The following is a 27461-nucleotide window of genomic DNA, read 5'->3' on the forward strand; positions in this document are numbered from 1 at the left end:
GAAAGGAGGTGCTTCTTTTCTGGCAACAAGAGCCATATAACATCTTGCATTAACTACTCAGAAGCTCTCAATACCAAATGTGTAGTCAACCATATATGCTAGTATCATATATGTATGTTCCTTTTTAAAATTCCGTCATTCATTTACATATATTAATTTTGTAACAGTTTCTTATGAAAAATATGTCAAATCCTTTTTGCAAAGAATCAGCATGCACATATTCTTGTAGGAGGAAACACTACCTAAATTTTATTTAAGAATGACTCAAGTAAAAAAATGAAATGAGAAAATAATGTGCATTAATGGAATATTTTATTTGAGGATTAAATTAAGCCTTTAGCTACAAACACTCATGAGGAAAAATAAAACAGAATTTCAGCTCAACTACTGTTCATATAATGACTGTCACTAAATATTGTTCTTCCAAGAACCTAAAAAGCCAAGAGCATAATTTTCAAGAACGTACTTTAAATATAACAATGCAGCAAATTTTCAAGTAAGAATTTAGCTATCAGATTTGCAGTTGACGTTTTACATGAAGTCAGATTGGACTGCACAATTTTAATAGTAATGGCTTAATAGTCTGCCATATAGATAATATGTTTGGGTAATTAAAAACGATAGATAGAATGGCAGTACTCAAATATAAATTTAGTATGTATAAACTAAAAAAAGTGTGGCTGCTATTCTTAGGTGACTGTGTTCAAACATATACATTTCTAAAATGTACTGCATATATTACAATTGAATTTCTTCTAAGTATTTTTCTCTTTTGTATATGATATGTTCAAGATCCGTATAAAAGTCGCATTGTTAGATACTATAATCAAATTAACATGGTGATATATAGTGCTTTGAAAATGGCTTTTATAAAACGGACTGAAAAATACTTTTATGCATGGACATAATTAATGTATTTTAAATGCTACTGAGTAGCAGAAGACTGCCACTCTGTGTTGTTTATAATGATTGTTGTTTTGACTTTTTAAAAGAATAGGTTAAACATCTAAAGTAGGAGATATCTGTATATGTATGGCTGATTCATCCTGTTGTGCAGTGGAGGCTAACACAACATTGTAAAGCAACCATACTCCAATAAAAATTAAAAAAATCTAAAGTAAAAACACAAAAGCATGACAATACAATCATATACTATAAGTTGAATTGTATACAGAATTATCACTACCATGGTACATCATTACTTTGTTTCATGAAATAATTATTTCAATGAGATAGACTCTAAAAGGCTTTTTAACTTTATGGTTACATTTAAGGTTATATAAATGAGAAATTTGAACTTCAATAGATAAGATGCTTTAAATGAAGTTTAGAACATACTGCCACTATGTTTTGACTTCAGTAAATTTTAGATCTATGACTATTTGCTTATTAGGTCTTAAATTATTTTGTCTTTTGATATAATAAATGGTAATTATAACAACAAAATCTAATAACATTGAAAAATGTTCCCCCCTTCAGTGATAATTGGAATATAATAGCACTACCGCTAAGTTCTTTGACTTGACTAAGGATGACTCTGTAAGTAAGCCAAAGTAGTACCTGCATTCTCAAGGATAATAATCCTATATTAAGCATACTATAACGTTTAGCCTTTATGTGGATATATAACAGTCAGTATATAATTTAAATTTAAAGTACATTTAAATTTACAGTACTTTTTTTTAAAAAAAGGAATAGCTGAGCCAAAAAACTCTTTTTGGCTCAATTTTTCCTTTTGAAATTGTAAATATTTATAAAAATAACTTAAATTTTGCTGGTCGTAAATAAAGTATTGCTTCTACACTATGGGACATGAGAGTGTTCGACCTTAATTCAGAATTTAGATAAAGACTTTTAAGGACTGCTTCTGTAGGCACTATAGAGTTTAGGAGCAGTCACTGTGTTTAAATTGAATAACTGTGATCAGTTTCAAAAAGGGTTTGGTTATGAACTTGGTAGGTTCTCTAGTGGCTTGTTACTTTTGCTGTCTTAGGGGAAGATCAATTTTCTGAAGGATGTTGGAGCTCATATATGATTATGCCCAAAGAATAAAAAAATAAACCATCTTCCAAATTTAAAAAATTCATATTTTTGTGTGTATAACACAAATTCACAGATTTTAAAAGTACAGTTAAAAGATATCTACTTTTTAAATGCTGTATATTTCAAATAGAGAAGATATATAGAGTGGCGACTGAATACTACTTTTGAACTGTTAATCAGAAATTAAATAAAACATTTCATAAAAAAAGAAACAGATTTTTATATCTAATGTACAATTTATTCCGTGTATGCTTTTATTAGGTGAAAGTTAACTACTTCATGTAACAAAATAGTCATTTTTAAATTACTCTTAAAACAAAAAAGTTAATATACAGCTGAGATCAACATTAATTACAGCAGTTTTTGACAATATCAGTCCTTAGAGTAGTAAAAGAAAGATTTGGTTTCTATACAGTCAAAACAATTAGACTGATTAAACCATAAAATAATTCATTTTGATTCATGCATTGCATATATTACACTTTTTTTCTTTAACAGTTACTTTAGTTTATTGAATTAAATAAAAGCAAAGAATTGATTTCTTGTGATTATGCAATCTAAACTTGTTATAAGTCAAATGGTAAAGGCAGCTGTAATGAATACCTGAGGAAGATTTTGAAAGCGTTCTTCCCTAAGAATAACAAAATTATTAGAGATAATTCCTTCTAATAACTGTTTTTTTTAAGAACAGGAGAAAAGAAACATGATATTCATAAAAAATAAATAGTTTTATAAATAGTTATAAATCAGTAAACTATCATTAGAGCTGATTCCAAACATTCTTCCCTTGAGAATGAATTAGCTTTCTGCAACGAAGACAGAATCTATTTTATCTTACTTTGAAACCGACTGTCAGTGGCTGGTTGGGGTAGTGCATTAGAACAAAGCTCAGAGGGAAATTCTGCAGTCCTAGATGATCTATCTATATGTATGCAATGGGAGCAGGAGAGAAATGGTGGTGTCCGTGTTGAGGATTTGCTGACCTTGTTTTTATACACTTTCTCTTAATCTCAGAACTATTTCATAAAATTGTCTGTCATTATGGGTTCAAACATACAACATAAGCAATGACAAAAATTCCTGTGTGTTAGAGATCTAACTAAACTTTAATAAAATATGGTATGTTATAAATATTAGGTATAACATATTTAGAGTTATCCCTAAGATAACATATAGTGGCTAACTGGATGTAAGAAAAAAAAATCCACAGGTTATATCTGTATGAGTGTTCCTATGAAGATGCTTAGTTGTAACATTATAGTGATTTATTCTTGTAATTTCCTCTAGAAGGTGAAATACTAATTACTATTATACTGATTTCCCATGATCTGAACATTCTGAGAAATGGCAAATTCTCAGTTATAAATAAGTTTAACATTAATCATGCTTCTTTTCAAAGACATGATAGTTAACTTCAAAAGCACAGCTTAAAATTAAATTTGTCTAATGAGTTATTTTATGATAAATTCCACTGCTAATTTGTTTCTGAATGAATGTCCATATATTCAGAATATTTATATGTATTGTTGTTTAGTATTTCCCTATTGCTTACATTTAATAAATTAAATATCTAAAAAAAAATTCATGTAATAGCATATATATTAGATTTTTTACTATAGTTCTAGTTACAAATATTAACTATAATAATAGAGTGTATTTTATTCTCTAGTTTTTAAAATAAAGAGATTCATTTTTACAGATGATTAATTTGTCACAATATGACAATTGATCACAACTCTTTAACCTGTTAGGTAACATAAAAGTATAATGTTTTTAGATAGGGATGTTATATTATAGACAATAAAGTCTTAAATATTTCCATCATTAAGTGTTATACCTAATAAAAAGTCAAACTTAGTAATGAACTTTCATCTCCATATCCTTAAAATCTGAAATGGTAAGTAAATTTTCTCTATTAGTTTTAGTAAAAATAGCTTAAAATCTTAAAAGAAGGCAATCCAATGATAGTATCAACTTTTTCTTATCTAACAGTTGGTCTCTGATTAACATTAAATTTAAAAATATGAATAATAAAATAAGTTAAAGATTGACAAGGTATCCTAAAATAGCATTTGAGGCATTGTATTTTCATAATAATTGTAGAGCAGCTATTTTTTTTTAATAACTGAGAAGCAATCCTTAACCTTTATGAAAAGATTTTCCTTACTTCTAAAGCCTGAAATTCAGCATTATAATGTAGAAACATTAGACATGCAAAACACCTAGCAAGCTCTAGGAAACCAAAAATCTGCAAATGATGATACATATTGTGCTGTAGAAAGCAGACCTTCCTAACACAATATGGTTCACAGTAAGGCTTAAGGCATATGATTTTTTTCTGAAGAATTGTTATTGGAGAGTTATCCAGTCTAAATGCTAATATGACGAAGTTGACTGGATCATTAAAAAAAATGAAAAAGGAACCATGTACATTATCTTTCAGGTCTTTGTTCTTCAATAGACATATCAAATATATACACAGTCCTATTTCTTTGGGCCCATAATACAAGTAGGATTTAATTGTGTGCTAACTACTCCATATAACACAAGCAATTACCTATTGTGAAACAAAAATAGCTATAAAGCAGGATTTCAATTCCAGTCAGAAATTCAGCAAATTATGCCACAAGGAATGTTATTTGCACAACTTTTCTCAGTGCAACATCGCCATCGTGAAAGGTGGCAATGATAATGTTACTACCTTTAAAAATGTACAAATTATTTTTATTAGAGATAATAGTACATACTGACTTTGACAGTTTTCTTTCCATAACTCAAAACAAAAGGAATGTATTGAAATTAGGTGATTTCTATAATTATTAAACTTTAATCAATGCATTAAGAAACAGGTAGCTGGTGATCTAATGCATAAGTTGCTCTTTCCTTACTGTATTTTTCAGACCACTTACGAGTTAGATCTAGATAAAGACTTGGTTTATGAGGCCGGTAATCCAGGTACACGGTATTACTGGTTCTTTTGGGAATAGCTTTTTCAATCTGAGTTCCTTCATGCCACTCATTAAAAGAGGTGATGGAAATTATACTGGGGTGGGCTTGGAGTGCAGCACTCAGAGCCTCCTCATAATATTTCCCATTGACTCGGTTGCGAGTGTTTTGAGTGTTCCATGGACGGATGCTGGTATCTATGTATCCTGGGCCCACACTTGGGATGAACATTAGGTCGAACTGATCACAAAAAAATTTTAGCTTAGCCCAGTTCTCATAGGATGAGCCATAAGTAAAGCCATTTGTGGCAAAATACGTATAAATTCCATCAAAACCACCTCGAAGAATTTCATATCTATGTTTTTTTTCTACTAGAAGTGCAATAAACAATGCATCATAAGGAGAGTTGCGAATGCTCTGAGACCCTGAGCTGGTTAACAGATTGGCCCATTTTTCAGCTGTTGTGATATAGGAATCATAGACATAAAACATTGGAAGAGCACTGCCGTTCTTAGTCTTGTATCTGTAAAAGGCAGGATGATTTCCATATCTAGAATACAAACATATATGAAAGCAAAATGAATATTCATAACTCATTTGCAATAGACAATAATTGTTTATGTATTGAAAATGAAGGTAATCAGTGCAGTTTAAGCACATTGTTCACCTTTGGGGAATCAGCTATGTAAGTGTAAACATTAAAAATGCATTTTTAATTTTACACATTGAAAAATGAGATACTGGATACATTAAGACATTAACAAACAAGAAATTATACTGAGGTTTAGAAATGATGACTAACACAATAAAAAGCCCATTTTCTACATGAAAATACTTTTTTTTTTTTTGTATAAGTGATATATGTCCCACTGTTGCTGACATGATTTTGTAAGAGTATGGCATCTGTCACAGACTATTATCAGTAAACCCTTAAACAAAATGAAACTGTATTAATAAATTCTTTCCTTGTAATCATACTAAATGAAAATATTAGATGTGGATCTACCATATCTAATAGCAATTCAAAATTGCAAAAAACAATTCACATTTCATACTCTGAACTTTCTTTTAAAAAGACAACTCTATATTCATAAGATTTACAGAATACCAATTTAAATGTCAGATGACAGAAATCATAGTCTAATATACACATAAAACAGTAAAAACAGGAACCTGTAACTATTCATACAGAAAGTGAATTATAAGGAAATTCAGAAATGTTCTTTAAAATGATTGCAGTATTCATTACAAAATTAGTTTAAACTAATAATATGCCATACTATAAGTCATTCAAATCTCTCAAATATAATTTAAATATGCTTTTCTTATAACAGTAATTATCATTGGATCATATAACAGTAATTATAGGACAGAGGAAACTCACTTGTCTATAATGTATTTGACATTTCGGTACATGTTTTTATCATCTCGATTCTTATATGGTTCAATGTGAAAAGTGACCTAAAACAAAAAATTGATTAGAGAAAAAATTATGATGTAAAAATAAAAAGGAAATCATATCCCATATTTTTAATAAACTGACTTAATAACCTTAAGATGAATGCTTTTTCAATTGAAGTATAGTTGATTTACAGTGTTGTGTTAATTACTGCCGTACAGTGAAGTGATTCAGTTATACATATATACACATTCTTTTTTTATATTCATATTCTTTTCCATTATTGTTTATCATAGGATATTGAATATACTTCCCTGTGCTCTACAGTAATACTTTGTTGTTTATCCATTCTGTATATAAAAGCTTACATCTACCAACCCCTCCCCTGGCAACTACCAGTCCGTGATTCTGTTTCATAGATAGGTTCATTTGTGTCGTATTTTAGATTCCACATGTAAGTGATATCATATGATATTTGTCTTTCTGACTTCATTTAGTATGATAATCTCTAGCTGCATCCATGTTGCTGCAACTGGCATTATTTCATTCTTTTTTTTAATGGCTGAGTAGTATTCCATTGTATATATGTACCACATCTTTATCCATTCATCTGTTGATAGACACTTAGGTTGCTTCCATGTCTTGACTATTGTGACTAGTGCTGCTATGAACATTGGGGTGCATGTATCTTTTTGAATTATAGTTTTGTCTGGATATATGCCCAGGAATGGGACTGCTGGATCATATGGTAATTCTATTTTTAGTTTTCTGAGGAACCTCCATAGTGTTTTCAAAAGTGGCTGCACCAACTTACATTCCCACCAACAGTGTAGGAGGGTTCCCTTTTCTCCACACCCTCTCCAGCATTTGTTATTTGTAGACTTTTTAATGATTGCCATTCTGACAGGTGTGAAGTGGTACCTCATTGTAGTTCTGATTTGCATTTCTCTAATAATTAGCGATGCTGAGCATCTTTTCATGTGCCTACTGGCCATCTGTATTTCTTCTTTGGAGAAATGTCTGCTTAGGTCTTCTGCCCATTTTTGGATTGGGTTGTTTGTTTTTCTTGTTGAGTTGTATGAGCTGTCTGTGTATTTTGGAAATTAAGCACTTGTCAGTTGCATTGTTTGCAAATATGTTCTCCCATTCTTTAGGTTGTCTTTATTTTTTTTATAAATTTATTTATTTATTTATGGCCGCATTGGGTCTTTGTTGCTGTGTGTTGGCTTTCTTGGCGAGCAGGGGCTACTCTTCGTTGTGGTGTGTGGGCTTCTCACTGTGGTGGCTTCTCTTGTTGCGGAGCACGGGCTTCAGTAGTTGTGGCTTGTGGGCTCTAGAGCACAGGCTCAGTAGTTGTGCTGCACAGGCTTAGTTGCTCTGCCATATGTGGGATCTTCCCAGGCCAGGGTTTGAACCCGTGTCCCCTGCATTGGCAGGTGTATTCCTAACCACTGCGCCACCAGTGAAGTCCTGTCTTTTCGTTTTGTTTACGGTTTCCTTTGCTGTGCAAAAATGACAGATTCTCCTATACCATTGAAATAGCATTTTACAAAATAATCTACATTTAATGTGTACTCTTATTCAAATAATTTATAACAAAATTACTTTAAAACATCAAAAACTAGTACTATAATGGACAATAATTTTCAGAATGCTTGTTATTGATGTCATTTATATATTTCTACCATGATAGCAGAAAGCAGTAACCAAAAAAGGTTAGTTATATATAAATCAAGAAAAACTAAAAAATTATGGCTACCAAAACCATTTTATATGTCATTTATAACTAGTAGAGTAGATTAAGGGAAATATCATGTGTACTGTCTACATATGATCTGCAAAAACAACTATGAGTACTTTATGGCAATATAATAAACTTATTGACAATATTTTAATTTTAGTTTGGTTTCTATGAAGCATGTATGGAATTAGAGACTTCTACTGCAATATAAAATGCCTTTGTTTTCAACCACCTAATTCAAGTGAAATATATTTTACATTAATCAGTGCTACTAGTTTTCACATAATTATAAAGTCAAACAGCATTTAGTGAAACTATAATTCTCTACTTTTAATAAAATAAGATTTCAGTAATATTATACAAAGAAAGTTTTTATTAGTAACAAAGTAAGGTCAATTTCATTTGTGCAGTATATTGTAAGTATGGCGAGGGTAGTTAGATTTTGCAGTAGCTCTGGTATGTATGTGCTTTTTAACTTCAATTGAAAGAAAAGTGGCAAGGGTATAGGTATTTTCATACTCTTATATAATGTAACCTTGGGTAATCTCCCTTTAGCTGTAACATTTCCTAAGTAAGTTTCCATTTTATATATAAAGGACACCAAATTTAAGCAAATATCCTATATTATAATGAATTTGCTTTTAAAGTTGCAAACTCTACATAGCTTCCTTCTTTTTTGTAAAGTGCAGATCAATACATTTATAGTAATTCAAAAAGCCATTATTTTATACAATACTTAATAAGTTAGAAATACGAGGGAAAATATTAATTGCAATAATATTACCTTGTAGGTTTAGTGAATTAATAATGTGATGTATCACCATTCCACTGTTCCATTTGGAAAAATCTATTAGACCAATACTACAATGACTTTAAAAATGATAGAATGCTATATATAAAATCAGATGTTTGCATTATCTTTAGATGGGGAAGTAAGGGTCCTATAAATGTTCCCTCATTTCATGCTTCTACTTTTGACCATGCACCCAAAGTGAACTTTCTAAAGTGAAAATCTGATGATCCTGGAGAGTGATATTAGCAACATGATGACATAAAATCTTCCTACTATATAGTCCTTTTAAAATCAACAAATTGGACATTCATACATGAGCAAAAGTGCCTTTGTGGTGTTCTGGGACCTAGTGTCTTATTTCAAGGAACCCAGGAGTTGTCTCACCCACCACAAAGATGGTAAGAGACAAATGTCTGTTCGAGCTGGGGAACCAGAGGAGCCAGCCAAACTGCCTAGACCCCTTTTGTTCTTGCCAGGCAAAAACTGTGTCAATAAAGACCCAGGCAGGCACTCACATGTGAGACAGAGAACTTGCAGAAGTCTAGTCCTCCCAACGGGAGACTCCAGCACATAACTGGAGACAAAAAAAAAAAAAAAAACTAGTTTGGTTGCAACAGAAGGCAGTAGAGAAGCTTTCCTGGCACCATGCCTCTGCCCAAAGAAACACTGAAAGGGGAAAAGGAAAGCAGTGAGTGGGTACCCAGCTATCTCAGCTAGACTGGAAGTGGCTGGAAAAATCATTTCTCCACCAGCAACTGGAGTACTAAGATGGGAGCTTTATAACCGGGGGTATGGAGGATATTAGGAACGATGCAAATTAGAACTTCAATTGGTGGGAAAGGGATTATTCTTAGCAGAAGTCCACCTAGGAGCCACTGGGATCACCCTACTGGATCTGCAGGTGCCCCCAGTGTACACAGTGCTAAACCCACACTTTCCCCCCACTCTATGTTGGCTCCTTGTGTGGGCTCCCAAGTGCCACTGCAAGAGAAAGCTCCAGTAGACTGAGAGCATGCTCAGAAACCATGAACTTGAGCTATAGCAACCTTTTGGAAAACAAGAGAGGTTTCCAATAGCCAGCCTGGTGAACTGTAAGAAACAGAGAGGGCATAAATGTTTAAAAACTCACCCAAAAGAGGGAACAAGAAGACTGGAGCAGGTATAAATTCACAAAAACAGAGTAAAAACTTGGATAATATCAACACTACAGAATATAACATACCATCTGCTGAAGGCAACAAGAAAAGAGTTAAGGTATCTACTACTTCATATGCAAAAACAACAATGCAAATCTAAAGGGATTATGAAACATCAAGGAAACATGGCATCACATAAAAATTATCTATTTCTAGCAATCAAACTCAAAGGCACAGAATATTGCAACCTATCTGATAAAGAGTTGAAAATAGATGTTATGAAGAAACTCAATAGGTTACAAGAAAACTAAGAAAGACAATTCAGTAAAATCAGGAATAAAATATGTGAACAAAATGACCCTTTATTAGAGAGGAAGACATTTTAAGAAAGAACCAAACAAAAATTCTGGAGCTGGATAGCATGCAATGCAGAGAATATGCAGCAAGGCAGAGCATATGAAGATAGAAAAACTGACTTGGAGGATAGAAATTTTGAAATAACACAAAAGAAGAGGGAACTTAGAAAAAGAGCAAAGAATTCCTACATGATCTATGGATATCCATATATCCTGACAAATGTCGGAATTCCAGACAGAAGGCAGGGGCAGGAAGTTAACTTAAAGAATAATAGCTGAGAACTTCCAAAATCTGAGGAAAGACTTGGACATACAAGTCCACAAAGCTAGTAGATCATCCTAGTATCTCAATGCAAAAAGACATTCTCCAAGACATTAAAGGCAGGCAAGGAAAAAAAAAGGAGAGAACTTACAAAGGACTGCCAATAGGCTATCAGCAGATTTCTCTGTAGAAATTCAATAGGCCAGAGGACTGACATATTTGAAGAGTTGAAAGATAAAAATGGCCAGCCAAGACTACTTTATCTAGCAAAGTTATCCTTTAGATATGAAGAAGTAAAGCCTCTCCCAGACAAAATCTGAGGGAGTTCACCACTATTAGATCTGCCTTGCAAGAAATGCTGAAAGGAGTTCTTCAAGCTGAAATGAAAACATACAAAATTACAAAATACTCTGGTAAAGATGAGAAATATACAGCCAGACTTAGAGAACTATAATTCTGTAGGAGGATGGTGTGTTAACTACTCAACTATAGTATAAAGGTTAAATGAAAGTAGGAAAAATAACTATACCTACTATAAGTTAATAAATATACAATAAAAAAGGTAAATTGTGGCATCAATATGCAAAAGGGAGGAGCAAAATAATGGATAACTTAGGGGGTTAAAGATAAGTTTCTATAAACCTAAAATGGACTGTTTTATCTATGAGATGTTTTATGGAACCCCCCCCTTGATAACCACAAAGCACAAATCTAGAGCAGACGCACAAAAGAGGGGGAAAAAGAGCATACCACCATGAAAGATAACCAATTTACAAATCTAGGCAGAAAGAGAGAAAAAGAAATAATGGAAATACAAAACCAGACTGTAGTTGATAAGATTACATATTAATAATTGCTCTGAATGTAAATGGATTGAATTCACCAATGAAAAGGCACATAGTGACTGGATGGATAAAGAAACAAGACCAAACTGTATGGTGTTCTTAAGAGATCCCATTAAACTTTAAGGATGCACACAGACTCAAAGTGAAGGGGTGGAAAAGATATTACATGCAGGTAGAAACTGCAGTGGAACATAAATTTCAGAATGTAAATTTAAACAGGGCTGAAAAATTAAATGACCAAGTAGAAGCTAACTTTTTATGGAAATGTTTCCATGTGCTGTGACAATTATTTTTGTGTTTCTTCTGGTTATTTTCCTCCATATCAACAGATCTTTATAATTCATTGTACTTAAGCTGATTACTGTTAACTTTCTTTACAAAATTGTGTCTCAGCGATTGTCAAATATTTTTGTTTCTTTGTAGTTTTACTTTATAATTTTATTGACATAAATATATCTCTGTTCTAGTAGGAAAAATAAATGGTTCTGGTGATAAGGGTGATGTAGGAAGATCCTGAACTTACCTCCTCCCATAGACACACCAAATCTACAGCTAAACATGGCACAATCTCCTCCAAAAAGAACCTGGTGGAGTGACCCCATCACATCTGGCAAACAAGAGGGAAACCACATCAAAGCAGGTAGGAAAGGCTGAGATACGATCTCACCATAAACCCCATCCCAGCAGTGCCATACAATCAGGAGAGAACTCAAAACCCAGAGCTTCTCCCTGAAGAACAAATAGTTTGTATTCCACATCTGGCATACCAGTTTCTAAGACCAGCCCCTGAAAGATGAGTCCCCAAAATATCTGGCTTTGACTAGCCAAAGGGATGTAGCTCTTAAAGAGCTTGGATGCAGACTCATCCATCCCAGGGACCAGTGCAGAAGCAGCCCTTCAAAAAGCACCCCAATTTTACGTAAAGGAAACTCATTTGCTAGTTTTAAAAGCATTGGTCTGAGAGGCAAGGGTCTGCTGGGATATTCTATGGGGAAAGAGGCTGGAGGGCTCTATCTTCCTGTTCACCCTCTGCTTGCTAAAGCCAGCAGGTGCCATTTTTTTACTTTCTTTTCCTTTTTATCTTTTTCTTCTTTCAGCAGGTGCTGTCCCTGCACTCCCCATCTGCCTCACTCCATGTAGTGGGTGTCACCGTTGAGCTCTCCCTCTGTCATGCTCCAGAGCACCAGTATTTCCCAAAGGGGAGCTTCTACATGTCTGGTGACCTAGATTTTGCAGTTGCCACGAAGGGACACCTCTTGATCACCTGGACCTGGAGGCCAGGGGAGTGTGTGTCCTGGGTCCCATGGCACTGTAACAACAGACAGTTTTTGGTAGAGTACCACTCCTACGGCATTGCACAGATATCCAACTGAAACATACCCACAGTCTTTCTGAGAAACACGCCTATTTCCTTCTGTAGCACCTTTGGCCTGTGGGGCAGGCTTCTGGTTTTGCACACTTATAAGAGCCTATAGAGGTACTCTCAGGGAATGGAGACAGTGGGCACAATCTTTGCACTCTCTGCCTTGCTCCAGATCACTGTTATCTTCAGAAAAGGAGTTATATTCTTATATCCTTGGCTGGTGCCCTGATTTTTGCAGCTTGCCAGGGGACGTCTCTATATCACTTGGCTCTGGTGGTCAGGGGGAGCTTCAGGTTTGGCACAGTTCCAGAATCTACAGAGGTGCTCAGGGGTATGGAGGTCAGAGAATGCCATCTTTTTGCTCTCCCTCTACCTTGCTATAGCTCACTGTTATCTCCCAGAAAAGAACAGACACTTAACTGGAGCCCCAATTTTTATGACTGCCACCCAGCAAACACCCCCAGATCACCTGGCTCTGGTGGCCAGCAGGGCTTACACTGTGGTCCTACAGGACTGAATATATTTGCACTTGTTAAAATCTGCTGGCTGAGGGTCTAAATTCTCATCAGCCTGAATCTAGGTGCTACCTGAAAATCCTCTCCTTAAGGACAGTGACTGGTCTCAGCACATCTTCAACTACTAGAAGCTATTAAAAATAAAATAGGCTGCTTAGACAACTACAAAGGTTTGAGACAACCAAGAGCTAGGGAAGGGCTGAATGATAAAGTTCATCTCATATGCAAGGCCAATGCTTTAAGACAGAGAGAGGTGAATGTATCATCAAATGCATAGAAACCAACACAGAGAGTCAAGCAAAATGAAGAAATAGAGGAATATGTTCCAAATGAAAGAACAAGATAAAACCTCAGGGGGAAAAACCCTTAAAGAAACAGAGATAAGTAAGTAACCTGATAAGAGTTGAAAAGTAATGGTAATAAAGATGTAACCAAATTCAAGGAGAGAATGGTTGAACACAGTGAAAATGTCAACAAAGAGAAAATGTAACAAAGAGGTCACAGAGCTGAAAAATACACTAGGGAGGTTCAATATCAGACTAGAAGAAGCAGAAGAAAGGATCACTGAACTTGAAGACAGGGCAAGAGACACTCACCTAATCCGAGCAGCAAAAAGAATGAAAAACAGTGAAGATAAATTAAGGGACTTCTGGGACACTTGTGTGAAAGTTAGTTGGCTTGATGTTGTCCTATAAGGAGCAGAGAGAGAGAAAGGGGCAGTAAACTTACTGGGAGAAGCAGTGACTGAAAAATTCCCTAACCTAAGGAAGAAAATACATCCAGATCAAGGAAGCCCAGAGAGTGCCAAATAAAATGAACCCAAAGAGAAACATACCTAGACATATTATACTTAAAAATGTCAAAATTAAACATAAGAACCCACACATACATAGTCAAGTAATCTATGATAAAGGAGCCAAAATATACAATGGGTAAAGGACAGCCTCTTCAATAAATGGTGTTAGGAAAACTGGATGACTACCTTACATTATATAGAAAAAAGAACTAAAAGTGGATTAACTTGAATGTAAGAATGGAAACCATAAAACTAGAAGAAAATATAGGCAGTAAGCTCAATGACATAGGTCTTGGCTGCAATTTTTTGGATTTGACACCAAAACCAAAGGCAACAAAAGCAAAAATAAACAAGTGGGACTACATCAAACTAAAAAGTTTCTGTAAGGCAGAGGAAAATATCAACAAATAAAGAGGCAATGGAAGAAAATATTTGCATATCATGTATCTGATAAGGGGTTATTATCCAAAATATATAAAGGCCTCCAACTCAGTAGCAAAAAACAACAACAACAACAAAAAAAACCTATTAAAAAATGGGCAAAGGTTCTGAAAGGATATTTTTCCAAAGAAGACATACAGAGGGCCAACAAACACAAAAAGATGCTCAAAATCACTACTCATCAGGACAATGCAAACTAAAACCACGATAAGATACCACTGCATGCATATCAGAATGACTATTATCAAAAAGAAATAAAAAGTGTTGGCATGCATGTAGAGAAAAGGAAACCCTTGTGCACTATTTATTTTTGGGAATGTAAATTGGTACAGCCACTATGGAAAACAGTAGGGAGTTACTTAAAAAGTTAAAAATCAAACTATCATATGGTCAGGCAATTCCATTACTGGGTATTTGAGGAAAACAAAAACACTACGTCAAAAAGATACATGCACCCTCATGGTCACTGCAGCATTATTTACATAGCCAAGATAAGGAAAGGAAACAACCCAATGTCCATCAATGTATGAATGGATTAAAAAAAGGATGTGTATGTATATAAAACATATCCCACCATAAAAATGAATGAAATCTTGCCATTTGCAACAACATGAATTAACCTTGAGGGCATTATGCTAACTGAAGTAAGTCAGAGAAATACAAATACCATACGATCTCAATTATATGTGAAAAAGACAAAACAACAACAAAAAAACCAAGCTCATAGATACAGAGAACAGACTGGTGGTTGCCAGAGCATGGAGGTGGAATGTGGGCAAAACATACAAATTTCCAGTTAAAAGATAAATATAGCATGGGGATGTAATGTACTGAATAATGGCTATAATTCATAATACTGTATTGCATATTTGAAAGTCCTTGAGAGAGTAGATCTTAAAAGTTCTCATCACAAGAAAAAAAATTTTGGAACCATATATGGTGATGCATGTGAACTAGATTCATTGTGGTTAATCATTTCACAGTATACTTAAATGTCATATCTTTACCTTGTATACCTTAAACTAATATGTTACATGTCAATTATACTTTAATTTTTAAAAAAGTAAAAAAATTAATATCTCAAATGAAAATGGAAACAACACACAATCCTATGGTGTTACAAAAGCAGTTCTGAGAGTGAAAAATGCATATATTAAGAAATGAAAAAGATCACAAATAAACAACCTAACTTTGCACCTCAAGGAGCTAGAAAAGTAGCAAACTAGTCCCAAAGTTAGCAGAAGGAAGGGAATAATAAAGATCCTAGCAGAAATAAATGAAATAGAGACCAGAAAAATTATATAAAAGATCAAGAGGTGGTTTTCCAGGAAAAAAAAAAAAAAAGGAAAAGCCTCAAGCATAACTAAGAAAACAAAAGACTGAAATAAAGTCAGAAATGAAAGAGAAGAAATTACAACTGACACTACAGAAATATAACCTAGAAGAAATGGATATTTTCCTAGAATAATTTAACCATCCAAGACTGAACCAGGAAATGGAAAGTAAGAACAGACCAATAACATTTAAGGAGATTGAATCACTAATCAAAAGCACCCCAACCCTGAAAACCCCAAGACCAGATGGCTTCACTGGTGAATTCTACCAAACATTTCAAGAAGAATTAATGCCAATCTTTTTCACTTCTCTCAAAAACTGGAGAGGAGGGAATACTTCTGAACTCATTCTATATGCCAGTATTACCCTGATACCAAAGCCAGAAAAGAACCCTACAAAAATAGAAAACTATAGACCAATATCCCTATAAAACATAGATGCAAAAATTCTCAACAAAATACTAGCAAATTCAAGAATTCATTAAAAGGATTACGTACCATGACCAAGTTGGATTTATTACTGGGATTCAAGGATGGTTCAACATATGATGGTTCAACATATGCAAATCAATAAATGATACAGCACATTAACTGAATGAAAGATTAAAATCATATGATCATCTCAATAAATGCAGAAACAGCGTCTGACAAAACACAGCATTCTTTCTTGATAAAAACTCAACAGATTGTGTAGAAGAAACACACCTAATTATATTGAAAGCAATATACACTAAACCCACAGCTAATATTGTACTCAGTGAAGAAAAAGTGAAAGCTTTTCCTCTAAGATCAGGAACAAGGTGCTCACTTTTACTATTCTTATTCAACCCTAGTACTTAAGTATCCTATCTAGAGCAATCAGGCCAAAGAAATAAAAGGCATCCAAATAGTAAAGGAAGTCACTATTGTCAGATGATATGATCTTACATATTGAAAATCCCAAAGACTCAATGTTGCAGGACATAAAATCAGTACACAGAAATCAGTTGCATTTCTATTACACTAAAAATGAAACATCTGAAAAATTAAAAATAAAAACACTATCACATTCACAGTAGCTTCAAAAACGATAAAATACTTAGTAATAAATTTAACCAAGGAAGTGAAAGAACTGTACAATGAAAGCTACAAGACTTTGCCTAAAGAAATCAAAGATGACACAATATAATGTAAAGAAATGCCATATTCATGAATTGGAAGAGTTAATATTGTTAAAATTAACTGCCCAAAGCCAATTATACATTCAACACAATCTCTATCAAAATCCAATGGCATTTTTCATAGAAATAGAAAAAACAATCCTCAGACTTGTATGGAACCACAAAAGACCTTGAATAGCCAGAGTAATCTTGAGACAAAAGAACAAAGCTGGAGGCATCACACTCTATTTTCAAACTATATTACAAATCTATTGTAATCAAAACTGTATGGTATTGACATAAAAACAGACACAGAGATCAATGAAACGAAGTAGAGAGCCCTGAAATAAACCAACACAGATGGTCAATTATTCTATGACAAAGGAACCAACAATATATAATGAGTAAAGGACAGTCTCTTCAATAAATGGTGTTGGGAAAACTGGATAACCACATGGAGAAAAAGAAAACTGGGCCCCTACCCTTACACTACTCACAAAAATTGCCTCGAAATAGGTTAAAGATTTAAACATAAGACCTGAAACTGCAAAACTCTTAGAAGAAAACAGCTCCATGACATTGGTCTTATTAATGATATTTTGCATATGACACTCAAAGCACAAACAACAAAATTAAAAATCAGTAAGTGGAACCAGATCAAACCCCAAAGCTTCTGCAATGCTAATGAAACAACTAACAAAATGAAAAGGCAACTACAGAATGGTAGAAAATATTTGCAAACCATGTGTTGGATAGCGGTTAATGTCCAAAATTTATAAAGAACTCATACAACTCACTTTTTAAAAATCTGATTAAAAAATGGGCAGAGGACCTGTAGAGACATTTTTTTCCAAAAAAGACAAAATGGCCAACAGTTACATGAAAAGGGGCTCAACATCACTAATCATAAGGGAAATGCAAATCAAAACTAAAATGACATAGTCATAATAACAGATGTGAGGTGCTATCATCAAAAAGATAAGAAATAAGTGTTAGGCGAGGATATGGAGAAAAGGCAACACCTTTTCTTGCCTTGGGTAGTTCCTTCAAAGAAATGAAATCACCTGCACCCCCATGTTCATTGCAGCATTATTTACAATAGCCAATACATGGAAACAATGTTAAGAGTCATCTATGGATAAATGGATAAAGAAAATGTGGCACACACACACACACGATGAAAAGCTAGTCAGTCATGAGAAAAAAGGAAATGCTGCCATTTGTTTACAACATGGATGGACCTTGAGGTCATTATGCCAAGTGAGATGGATCGGACAATGAAAGACAAATATTGTATGATATCTCTTATAGTGGAATCCAAAATAAAATGAACTTGAAAAAACAGAAAGGAATGGTGGTTACCAAAGGCTAGGAGGTAGGGAAATGAAAGAGATGTTGTTTAAGAATATATACTTGCAACTAGTAGATAAATAATTAAGTTATGGAGATCTAGATCTAATCTAACAGTGATTATAAACAACAAAACTGTATTACATTAAACTTGCTAATAAACTGTATCTTAACTGTACCCATCACTAGAAGAAATGGTAATTGTGTATCATGATAGAGGTATTAGCTATCAATGACAGTCATATTGCAATATAAATGTGTCAAATCCATGTTATATACCTTAAACTTACATAATTTTATGTCAATTATACTTCAATAAAATGAAAAATTAAGCAAAAATCTGATGATGCTTTTCTCCTTCTCAAAGTCCTCCACTCACTCCTTCACTCCTGCACACCCTCCATTCCCCACTACAATTAGACTGAGGCAGATCTTCCTACCTACCATCTTCCTAGGTGGTGCCATCATACTCCTCCTGCAAATACTTGCGTTTGTCTCTGACCTCCAGTAGATTGCAAGGTCTCAAGTGCATAGAAAATATCTTATCCTTCTTAGTACTACCAGCATCTCCAACAGTACCTGCCACATAGCAGACCCTGAATGCATGCAGGAGTGAATGAATGATTTCCATGCAATAGGTAACAGTCAAATTAAACTCTAGGTCTGCCGCTTATATACCTCATTTAGGTAATATTCACCAAGTTTTCACCATAAATTCATATTATTAATTTAAGAACAATAAGGCAAAAAGGAAAAAAAAGAGCTCATAGACAGTAAAACAAACATTTTTTCAAATGGAGCTGAAAGATCATTTAGAAAAGAACCACAGACATACTACATGCAAATTTCACATGGTCGAAAATCTGCAGAAGCCTGAGAAGCAGATATTATGACTCTAGAGCAATAGGCCAAATAAATAATGGATGGTGAAATCGATACTACGAGAAATGTGATTTATATATAAAGTAGAAAAAACTTGCTCTTTTAAAATACGATACTAAACTTATTAAAATGCAAGAATACCACCAGTGACTGAGTTAGTTCTTTCCCTTAAAATCCTGATTTTCTTTAACCTAGATGGATGGTTTAATTCAGTCAGGTTTGATGTGATGATGTTTTACAGTAATCCACAATCTGAGTGGCTTTCAAAGACAAACACTTGTTTATTGCACACAGGGCTATGGACTGGCTATGCTGGCTCTGCTCGACTGTGGATCAAGTTCAATTCTGCTCCACATGTCTGTCAATCTGGGTCCTAGACAGAAGGAGCACCTGGGGCATGCTGTTCTCATGGAAGAGGAACACAACCATTGAAGCACATATAATACTTCTGGTTCAGACATGGTTTTCTTACTGTTTTCAGACATGACATTTTCTTACATCTCATTAGTCAAAGCAAGCCATGAGGCCAAGCCCGACAACAATGGGGCATGAGGTATACTTGCTCTTTCCATAGAGGGGAAGGAAAACAGGAATATTTGCTAAAAATGATACAATCTATCAAAACATATCTATCATGTTTCACACAAAAAGTTATTTCTCTGCTGTTATTAATGATATAGTGGTAAATATCCAGCTCTGATATTTATAGTCTCTACAAAACCAGCCTACTCAATGACAGTCAAAAGTGCTAGTGTTTGCTCTAGTGAATATGCAGACAAGTATATGTATAAAAGAGCAAATACTTAAATCTTTTTGAAAAATGACTTACATTTTAGTTTTACTTTTCCAAAAAAAAAAAAAATTACATTTGCTAAAGATAATGTAGAACAAGTAACTAAAGTGTCAAACATTTTTGTTATTCCTGCATGTTTGTTTATGACTTGAAAAGCACCCACCTAAATGACTTTTAGTTGAAGTTAATAAATCAAAATCACAATTACAACGTACTTAGTAATGAATATTAGTTAAAACATTATGTAATCAAAACTAATGAGCTATGAAAAAAGCTTAACCGTGAGACAAATTAATTCCTTAAAAACTCTCTATTCCTAAAAAAAGAATGAAAATAAAAAACACTTTCACCTCAAAAAGTAGAAAGAGAAAACAAACCCAAGCAAAGAATGAGAAACACATTAATCAAGAATGAAATAGAATTAATAATTATAATCATTAGAATATTTTAAAAGTAAAATCATCAATAAATTGAAGGACTGTTTTTGGGGAAAGGGGCTAAGTAAATCTATACTAATCAAATTGGGGAAAAGCACAGATTATTTCCTTGGTTTGAAGATTAGCAAGCAAAAAGAGTTGTTAATAATGGACCCACTTATTTTACATATAAGGTTTCAGGTGTGATCAGTTATGTACACTACAGACCCCAGTTTATCAGCATAGAACTCACAATACTATTATTCACCTATTTATATCACACTGCCTTAAAAGTTTCACTAATTCTAGTAATTATCATTAATTAAACACTAACTCGTCCTTATATTAGGAAACAAAGTTTTCCATTCTTTACAAAAACAGAATTTATTATACTTCATCTAATTATAAAAAAAATCGATGCAGAACATCAATACAACAGAAATCACACAAAAATACTATAAATAAAACCATCTTACAGTTTCATCCTGTAATTCTATAAATGAAGCAGATAAACCAAGAAGATGAAGTAGTTAATATAAGATTCCAGAGCTACTCAACTGGGACAAGAACACCAGTCTCATGGTTCCTGGTCTATTTTTTTTAGCACAAGGCCAAGAAATTGTTCTAAAAATTTTGGAAACTATTACTCTGTCTGGTTCCAAATTTTTCTGATCATAATGTATACAATCTGAAGCACAGAGAGATCAAGTAAGTTGGTGACTAGACCTCTTGGCCACATTCTCCTTCTATACAGAAGCTTTAAGCAGAAAAACCAAGCTATCTTCATGCATCAGAACATTTTACTTTAACCTTTAAAAAACCTCCTGAAAGTACTAAAATTGCCAGTTCTCCTGAGTTGTGAAGGCCTCTTACTTCCCATCTTCCAGGATTATAGTAGGCCCTGGACAAGAGTGGCCTTTGGACCTGTTCTGTGGAAAATAAATCGTATTTATCCAGTCTCAGACCTGATGCCAGAACCTGCAGGTCTGTCTACTTGCAGATTTCAAGTACCAATAAGAGCTCACTCAATGAAACTGAGGGACATGGCAGATGACAGCTCTTGCCAGTCAGCTAATTTAAGAGATGCTGCCTTAGCTTCAGGATTGTAAAGTAGAAAGAGAAGGCTTCATTGACAGGAATAAAAAAAACAAAAACAAAAACAATTCTTGCGTATTTAGCTATTTCTCTTTCCCTAGAGTCCCATTTCTATTCCCCAATAACTACAGAGTCTTTAAGCTGCAAAAGGAATATTAAGATAAAACTAATTTTTCATATTTTTATTTGGAAATAAATATTTCAACTGTGATCCACATTATCTCTTAAAAAGCTTACTCAGTTGCTTGTACTGGACAAATTCCATTAGGCTATACAAACTGCAAGAAGTCTCAGAGTAAATGAAAACCTTCAGCAATTTTTAAAAGTGATAGCAACCTGAGAACTCAGGGTAAATAGTCTCTAGTTAAAAGATCCTCTAATTGATGTTTTGAATAAGATTTGAAAACACATTTGCATTGAAAAAGAATAAACTTGAAGAAGAATGAACAATCTGAGAAGCAGAATTATTAGACATGAAAATTAATGTGCAAGGACACAGAACAGCAGAGTGGATAATGCAAAAAACTAAACCAGTATCATGAAGCGAAGATCATGAATAAACATTCCTTTTACACTTCACTCTAAATGATTCCTGTATTACACATTAGATTCTCATATAAAGTGCCTTGTTTCTAGACTCTGTATTATGTTTCACTGATCTCTTTGTGGATTCTGATGCTAATGCGATACTCTTAATATCTGCCATTTTAAAATACATCTTAGTATCTGCGAAGACACGTTTTAAATGTTTAATAAACATTTTTTTAAAAGTCTAACGTTTTTCTTACACATTTATAAACTTTAGGGATAGACTGTCAAATTCTTCATTTAAAATTTCACTGAAACTTTTAACTGGGATTGCATTAAATTTATAAAGTATATTGAAAATAAAATACAAATATTAGAGGATGGCCACTTGTGCAATTTTGGATCTTCCCATAAAATTCATGTTTCTCCATTTATGTAAGTCTTTCATTTCCTTCAATAAAATGCCAAAGATATCACTGTATCTACTGCTAATGTTATTTTCAATGTAGTTTTTCCCATATTTTCTCCTGTAATATAGGAATCTTATTGGCTTATATATTGGGTTGGGCAAAAGGTTCGTTCAGTTTTTTCCGAAAGATGGCTCTAGTAGTGATTAGTTGTCTTTAACATCATTCGAAATAATTTTTAGATTGTGTTGCAACAGCTGTCATATCAATGTGCATTAAAAAAAAAGTATCAAAATTGGTGAATTTTTGTGGAGCCATTTTAATATTGAAGATGCAAGAAAAAAAGCAACATTTCCAGCACATTATGCTTTACTATTTCAAGAAAGGTAAAAACACAACTGAAACGCAACAAAAGACTTGTGCAGTGTATGGAGAAGGTGCTGTGACTGATCCAACGTGTCAAAAGTGGTCTGTGAAGTTTTGTGCTAGAGATTTCTTGTTGGATGATGCTTCACAGGTGGGTAGACCAGTTGAAGTTGAAAGCGATCAAAGCAAGACATTAATTGAGAACAATCAATGTTACATCATGTGGGAGACAGCTGACATACTCAAAATATCCAAATCAAGTGTTGAAAATCATTTGCACCATCTTGGTTATGTTAATCGCTTTGATGTTTGGGTTCCACATAAGTTAAGCAAAAACACCTTCTTGATCATATTTCCGCACACAATTCTCTACTTAAACATAACCAAAACATTCCGTTTTTAAAATCTATTGTGATGGGCAATGAAAAGTGGATACTGTACAATAATGTGGAATGGAAGAGATCGTGGGGCAAGTGAAATGAACCACCACCAACCACACCAAAGGCTGGTCTTCATCCAAAGAAGCTGATGTTGTGTATATGGTGGGATTTGAAGGGAGTCCTCTATTATGAGCTTCTTCTGGAAAACCAAACAATTAATTCCAACAAGCACTGCTCCCAATTAAACCAACTGAAAGCAGCACTCACGAAAAGCGTCCAGAATTAGGCAATAGAAAACACATAATCTTCCATCAGGATAACACAGGACCATACGTTTCTTTGATGACCAGGCAAAAACTGTTACAGCTTGGCTGGGAAGTTCTGATTCACCCGCCATATTCACCAGATATTGTACCTTCAGATTTCCATTTATTTTGGTCTTTATAAAATTCTTTTTTTTTAAATACATTTTTATTGGAGTATAATTGCTTCACAATGTTGTGTTAGTTTCTGTTGTACAACAAAGTAAATCAGCCATGTGCATACATATATCCCCATATTGCCTCCCTCCTGAGCCTCCCTACCCCCACCCCATCCCACAATTCTAGGTCATCACAAAGCACCGAGCTGATCTCCCTATGCTATGCTGCTGCTTCCCACTAGCTATCTATTTTACATTTTGTAGTGTATATATGTCAACTTTACTCTCGCTTTGCTCCATCTTCCCCTTCCCCCCACCCCCATGTCCTCAAGTCCATTCTCTATGTGTGCATCTTTATTCCTGCCCTGCCACTAGGTTCATCAGTACCATTTTTATTAGATTCCATATATATGCATTAGCACACAGTATCTGTTTTCCTTTTTCTGACTAACCTCACTCTGTATGACAGACTCTAGGTCCACCCACCTCACTACAAATAACTGAGTTTCGTTTGTTTCTTTTTATAGTTGAGTAATATTCCATTGTATATGTGTGCCACATCTTCTTTATCCATTCATCTGTTGATGGACATTTGGGTTGCTTCCATGTCCTGGCTATTGTAAATAGTGCTGCAATGAACATTGTGGTACATGTCTCTTTTTGAATTATGGTTTTCTCAGGGTATATGCTCAATAGTGGGATTGCTGGGTCATATGGTAGTTCTATTTTTAGTTTTTTAAGGAACCTCCATACTGTTCTCCATAGTGGCTTTATCAGTTTACATTCCCACCAACAGTGCAGGAGGGTTCCCTTTTCACACACCCCTCCAGCATTTATTGTTTCTAGATTTTTTGATAATGGCCATTCTGACCAGTGTGAAGTGATACCTCATGCAAGTTTTGATTTGCATTTCTCTAATAATTAGTGATGTAGAGCAGATTTTCATGTGCCTCTTGGCCACCTGTATGTCTTCTTTGGTGAAATGTCTATTTAGGTTTTCGGCCATTTTTTAATTGGGTTTTTTTTTTTGGATATTGAACTCCATGAGCTGTTTGTATATTCTGGAGATTAATCCTTTATCCGTTGTTTCATTTGCAAATATTTTCTCCCATTCTGAGGGTTGTCTTTTAGTCTTGTTTATGGTTTCCTTTGCTGTGCAAAGCTTTAAGTTTAATTAGGTCCCATTTGTTTATTTTTTCTTTTTCTTTTCATTACTCTAGGAGGTGGATTGAAAGAGACCTTGCTGTGATTTATGTCAAAGAGTGATCTACCTATTTTTTCCTCTAAAGGTTTTTTTTTTTTTTTAACATCTTTATTGGAGTATAATTGCTTTAGAATGGTGTGTTAGTTTCTGCTTTATAACAAAGTGAATCAGCTATACATATACATATATCCCCATATCTCCTCCCTCTTGCATCTCCCTCCCACCCGCCCTATCCCACCCCTCTAGGTATAGTGTCCAGTCTTACATTTAGGTCTTTAATCCATTTTGAGTTTATTTTTGTGTATGGTGTTAGGGAGTGTTCTAATTTCATTCTTTTACATGTAGCTGTCCAGTTTTCCCAGCACCACTTATTGAAAAGACTGTCTTTTTGCCATTGTATGTTCTTGCCTCCTTTGTCGTAAATTAGGTGACCATATGTGTGTGGGTTTGTCTCTGGGCTTTCTATCCTGTTCCATTGATCTATATTTCTGTTTTTGTGCCAGGGCCATATTGTCTTGATTTTTGTAGCTTTGTAGTATAGTTTGAAGTAGGGTTGTAGGATACAAAATTAATGCACAGAAATCTCTGGCATTCCTCTAACACTAACAATGAAAAATCAGAAAGAAAAATTAAGGAAACAATCCCATTTACCATCTCAACAAAAAGAATAAAATATCTAGGAATAAACCTACCTAAGGAGGTGAAAGACTTGTACTCAGAAAACTATAAAACACCGATGAAAGAAATCAAAGCTGACATAAACAGATAGAGAAATATACCATGTTCTTGGATTGGAAGAATCAATATTGTGAAAATGACTATATTACCCAAAGCAATCTACAGATTCAATGCAATCCCTATCAAACTACCAATGGCATTCTTCACAGAATTAGAACAAAAAATTTTACAATTTGTATGGAAACACAAAAGACTCTGAATAGCCAAAGCAGTCTTGAGAAAGAAAAATGGAGCTGGAGGAATCAGGCTCCCCAACTTCAAACTATACTACAAACCTACAGTAATAAAATTCTCTTAATGGAAAAAATTCTAATTCCCTGGAAGACTGTAAAAGGCACCTGGAAGACTGTAAAAGGCACCTGGAACAGTTCTTTGCTCAAGAAGATAAAAAGACTTGGGAAGATAGAATTATGAAGTTGCCTGAAAAACAGCAGAAGGTAGTGGAACAAAACGGTGAATACACCTGTGCTGATGGCTTCCTAAATGCAGCACCTATGGAACATCCAAACGGACAAGTGCTCCTGCAACTGAGACAGGTCTGGCTTTAGCAGCTGTGGGCTTTGTGGGCACATTCACATGAGGGTTGGGCCAGGCCAGAGTCTGAGCAGCCTCCATAGCTCCCACAGCAGGTCCAGGTGAACAACTACTGCACATGCTGGGACCTGACCTCAGTGGATCTGCACCAATGGTCTGGTGAAAACTACACCTGAGAGTCACCAGGGCCATTTGCTGGCATCACGGTTATGATGGGACTGAGAGCAGTGCCAACAACAGTGTACTTTGTGAGCCCGCACAATGGGCAAAAGGTGACATAACAGAGCACACTCACAGGTGAACATCTCCAGAGGAGGAATACTCAGAGGCTTCTCTCCCAGTGGAAGTGCTTCAATCCCGCCTACCTCTCACTGCAGATCAGAAACACAGCTAAGAAACAGATCTTTGGGCCTCTACTTCAACAACTAAGGAGGATACCATGCCCCTGACAGGGCAGTGACAACCACAGAGCAAAGGGGAGGCCCCACTCAATATCCACCTCACACACTAGGGGGCAGACATCAGAAGCAAGAGGAGCTATGATCCTGCAGCCTGCATAAAGGAGACCACAAACACAATAAGTTAGCCAAAATGAGATGACAGAGGAATCTGCTGCAGACGAAGGAGCAAGATAAAAACCTACAAGAACAACTAAATGAAGAAATAATGAAAAAGAATCAGAATAATGATAGTAAAGATGATCCGAGATCTCAGAAAAAGAATGGAGGCATGGATTGAGAAGATGCAAGAGATGATTAACAAAGACCTAGAAGAACTAAAGAACAAACAGAGATGAACAATACAATAACTGAAATGAAAAATACTCTAGAAGGAATCAGTAACAGAATAACTGAGGCAGAAGAATGGATAAATGAGCTGGAAGATAGAATGGTGGAAATCACTGCCGTGGAACAGAATAAAGAAAAAAGAATGAAAAGAAACGAAGACAGTCTCAGAGACTTCTGGGACAACATTAAACATAACAACATTTGCATTATAAGGGTCCCAGAAGAAGAAAAGAGAGAGAAAGGGCCTGAGAAAATATTTGACGAGATAACAGTCTCAAACTTCCCTAACATGGTAAAGGAAATAGTCACCTAGTCCAGGAAGTGCAGAGAGTCCCATACAGGATAAACACAAGGAGGAACACACCAAGACACATGTTAATCAAACTAACAAAAATTAAATACAAAGAAAAAATATTACAAGCAACAAGGCGCAAAAACAACAAAAAACAT

General features: G+C 34.6%; 1 protein-coding gene across 5 annotated transcripts in view; it reads right to left on the reverse strand.

The window, feature by feature from the left end:
- Positions 1–290: 290 nt before the first annotated feature.
- Positions 291–27461, reverse strand: part of MANEA (mannosidase endo-alpha) — a 71469-nt gene continuing 44298 nt past the window's right edge. For 3 of the 5 annotated variants that reach the window (XM_082405257.1, XM_082405261.1, XM_082405258.1), the window contains 2 exons: positions 6374–6450; positions 291–5539 (listed from right to left, as the gene is read on the reverse strand). In XM_082405257.1, coding sequence (XP_082261383.1) covers positions 4882–5539; positions 6374–6450 — 735 coding nt within the window. In that variant the 3' untranslated portion in view covers positions 291–4881. Of the gene's footprint in view, positions 5540–6373; positions 6451–12044; positions 12129–27461 lie in introns of those variants that run through there. The other 2 variants (XM_082405259.1, XM_082405260.1) reach the window with 2 other exon arrangements.

Source organism: Balaenoptera borealis (genome assembly GCF_965194805.1).
Source record: "Balaenoptera borealis genome assembly, chromosome: 9".
Classification (NCBI taxonomy): domain Eukaryota; kingdom Metazoa; phylum Chordata; class Mammalia; order Artiodactyla; family Balaenopteridae; genus Balaenoptera; species Balaenoptera borealis.